General features: G+C 27.1%; 1 protein-coding gene and 1 pseudogene across 3 annotated transcripts in view; one reads left to right on the top strand and one right to left on the bottom strand.

The window, feature by feature from the left end:
- LOC126893960 (uncharacterized) overlaps window positions 1–2859 on the bottom strand; it is a 67971-nt pseudogene that overhangs the window by 44093 nt on the left and 21019 nt on the right.
- LOC126896736 (uncharacterized) overlaps window positions 1–2859 on the top strand; it is a 31058-nt gene that overhangs the window by 17733 nt on the left and 10466 nt on the right. For 2 of the 3 annotated variants that reach the window (XM_050669781.1, XM_050669780.1), the window contains one exon: window positions 1534–1563. The exons of the other annotated variant lie outside the window; for it this stretch is intronic. In XM_050669781.1, coding sequence (XP_050525738.1) covers window positions 1534–1563 — 30 coding nt within the window. The remainder of the gene's footprint in view (window positions 1–1533; window positions 1564–2859) is intronic. 3 annotated transcript variants of the gene reach the window in all.

Below are 2859 nucleotides of genomic sequence, written 5' to 3' on the forward strand. Positions count from 1 at the left end.
AAAAAAAAAAAAAAAAAAACACATCTTAGTAAAACCAATACCTTCTCAGCTTCGCATCGAAGCTAATAATGATAGACATAGAATAATCATCAATTTCTTAAAATTAAAGACTATCTACAGGTTTGCATCAAAGCGTTTTTTATGATAGTGATTTTAATCACTGTCAGATATCATCTATACTGAACCCGACTATAACACGTCCCCACTATGCTGGGTCTTTTTTTATTACTGTGAATGAATACTTGATAATTCTCGTCATCATTATTCCTAAAAGTACTAATTTTAATAAAAAAATCAATTTAATAATGATATTTGGTGAATATTTCAAATTGTTCAGCTTGAAAAATCAAAATTAGAAAAAAAATTTACCAAAGAACTCCCTGTAAAATTGTTATATTAGTAAAGGTCATTTTTAAGACGACTAAAAAGAAAAAAATTAAATAAAACCGTTTGATTTCTTAATTTGTATGATAATTTTGAGAGCAATATCGGGGTGTAATGATAAAAACGCTTCGATGCAAATCTGTAGATAATGTTTAATTTAAAAAAATTAATAGATTATTCCAAAATCTCAGTGATCTCCTATTTCTTTATTTATATTCTGATTTCAAGTTTTATGATTTATAAGTGTAATATATGAATAAAAAAATATATATATTTATATAATAATAATAATATATAAATATAGCTAGTACATATCTTGAAATAAATAAAATGATCCATAAATTTTTCAAAAAGTTATAGCTTTATAAAATTAAATTATAAAAAAAAATTCTTTTACAAAAATCGTATTTTTTTATTAACTTTGAAGTCCATTTTCTCCATTTAAACAAAATAATGTCCAAAGTATATTACATAAGCTTTAATTTAAGATATATATATAAATGTGTCAGTATTTCCGGAACACTTAAAAAATTAAGTTGTAAAAGGTCTACACTTAATATGCATGCTTTAGTTTTGAATCCCCGCCTCTATATATAGGTAAATGGTCCGATTTTGAAAAAAAGGATATCAAATGAAAGATTTATATTAATACTATTTTTCACGAAAAACTTGTATTAATCCATACATTTTTCAAAAAGTTATATTAATATAAAGTTAAATATGTAAAATATAAAATCGAGAATTTTCACACAAAAATAGTATTCAGTAGTCATTTTCACCATAAAAACAAAATAATGTCCGAAATTTTTTTTTTTCATTACAAAGTATATTACATACGCTTTATTTTAAGATATATATAGTTGAAAAAGTTGTCATTTTGAATCTCTCTCAGTGTGCAGATAAAGGGTCAAATTTATAAAAAAAATATATCAAATGATAGGTAAATACCTTACGTATCTAAAAAAAATTTTTATTGATTTGGTCATTTTTGAAAAAGTTATGGCAGTTATAAGTTAGTAAAAAAAATAGATAAATATGAAACTAAAAATTTAAATAATTATTACTTTAAATAATGTAATCATTACATAGAATCTTTTGAAAAATAATACTTTTTAATCTTATATTTGTTTTTTTTATCTTATATTTCAGAAGATATTAGTGAATACTTATTTCCATCAGGTGAGTAATTTATGTTAGTCAGATAACTGGTCCAGTTAGTGAACACCTCTTATGCCAAAGGTTAACACTGTCGGAATCTCTTATACTTCATTAATTTTTAATGTACATTCCTAATGTCAAAATTTAAAACACTATATGACATTTAAATATGCTATCGGTATTTAAAATTTTAAATACTCTTAATTATTTAAATTATTATGAAAATAATAATCAAGTGTTTTCTTAAACAACATATAAAATTTCAAGCTCACATATTAATCCAGTAATTATAGTTATTTGAAATAAAAATATTGTTATTTTAAAAAAGATCTCTTGTTTTTCTTGAAATATTTTATTACGTTTTATTAAAAGTAAAGGTCAAAAATGTCTAAGCAATGATCGTTTTAATCAAATAGAGAATTACTGAATCGTTTTGGTAATTATTAAACTTTATCTCATTTAACCTAAGTGTACCTATCTTGAAAAAAATTTCATTCAAGATATTTAGGATCACTTGATACTAATAGCATATAAATCAAATATTCATTAGTATTATATTTCGAACTTTTCTAGTTTAATGAAGTTTTATTATTATATAACCTTTGTTTCTGGTTTCTTAGGCTTTTTCCGAAAGTTAATCTTTAACGTATTCAAATATTCCAACTAGTTGGGGTCTTCTACCCTTATCCTAAACTTCCAATTGACATTATATATGCACATATAAGCCGTCCTCATATCGTGTTTAATAAAACCCTTCTATTTTCAACTTTCATTAACACGCTTATATTAGTTTCACGTGTATGTTGTTTGTTTGTCGTTTGTAAGTTTGTAACTCCACGCGGCACGTGTTATTATGTCGCGTATTCCGTCGTGTATGACCTTGAGACTATACTGTCGTAACGCATTCGCCCCACCCCGCTCACCACTCGTAGACATCAATATTTTCCAACCCGTAGACGCGCGCGTGTCATCAATTATATATATATATAACAAATTTTTATTGTAATTGACACAGCCCCGCGTCGTTTTACGCCGCGGTGCAAAGTCCAGCAAGTGCCGCACGGCCGACGACGTCCCGCCGTTAATGATACCGTAGTCTTCTTCTCGTTGTCAAAGTGACGTCAACAAACCGATCCGCACTCGCGCACTGTTGTCATCTACGCTGCTAACCTTTTGACGCCCGAGGATCACGCTGGACATCGCGTCTTCGACGCCAGCAAAAGTGCCGCGATATTATGCAAAGATCATATATTCCTACCGCCACTGCTAATATTAATATATATATATATATATATATTAATATTTATACGTATATAC

The sequence above is a fragment of the Daktulosphaira vitifoliae genome, unplaced genomic scaffold (genome assembly GCF_025091365.1).
Source record: "Daktulosphaira vitifoliae isolate Bord-2020 unplaced genomic scaffold, ASM2509136v1 Scaffold_1, whole genome shotgun sequence".
Taxonomy (NCBI): Eukaryota; Metazoa; Arthropoda; class Insecta; order Hemiptera; family Phylloxeridae; genus Daktulosphaira; species Daktulosphaira vitifoliae.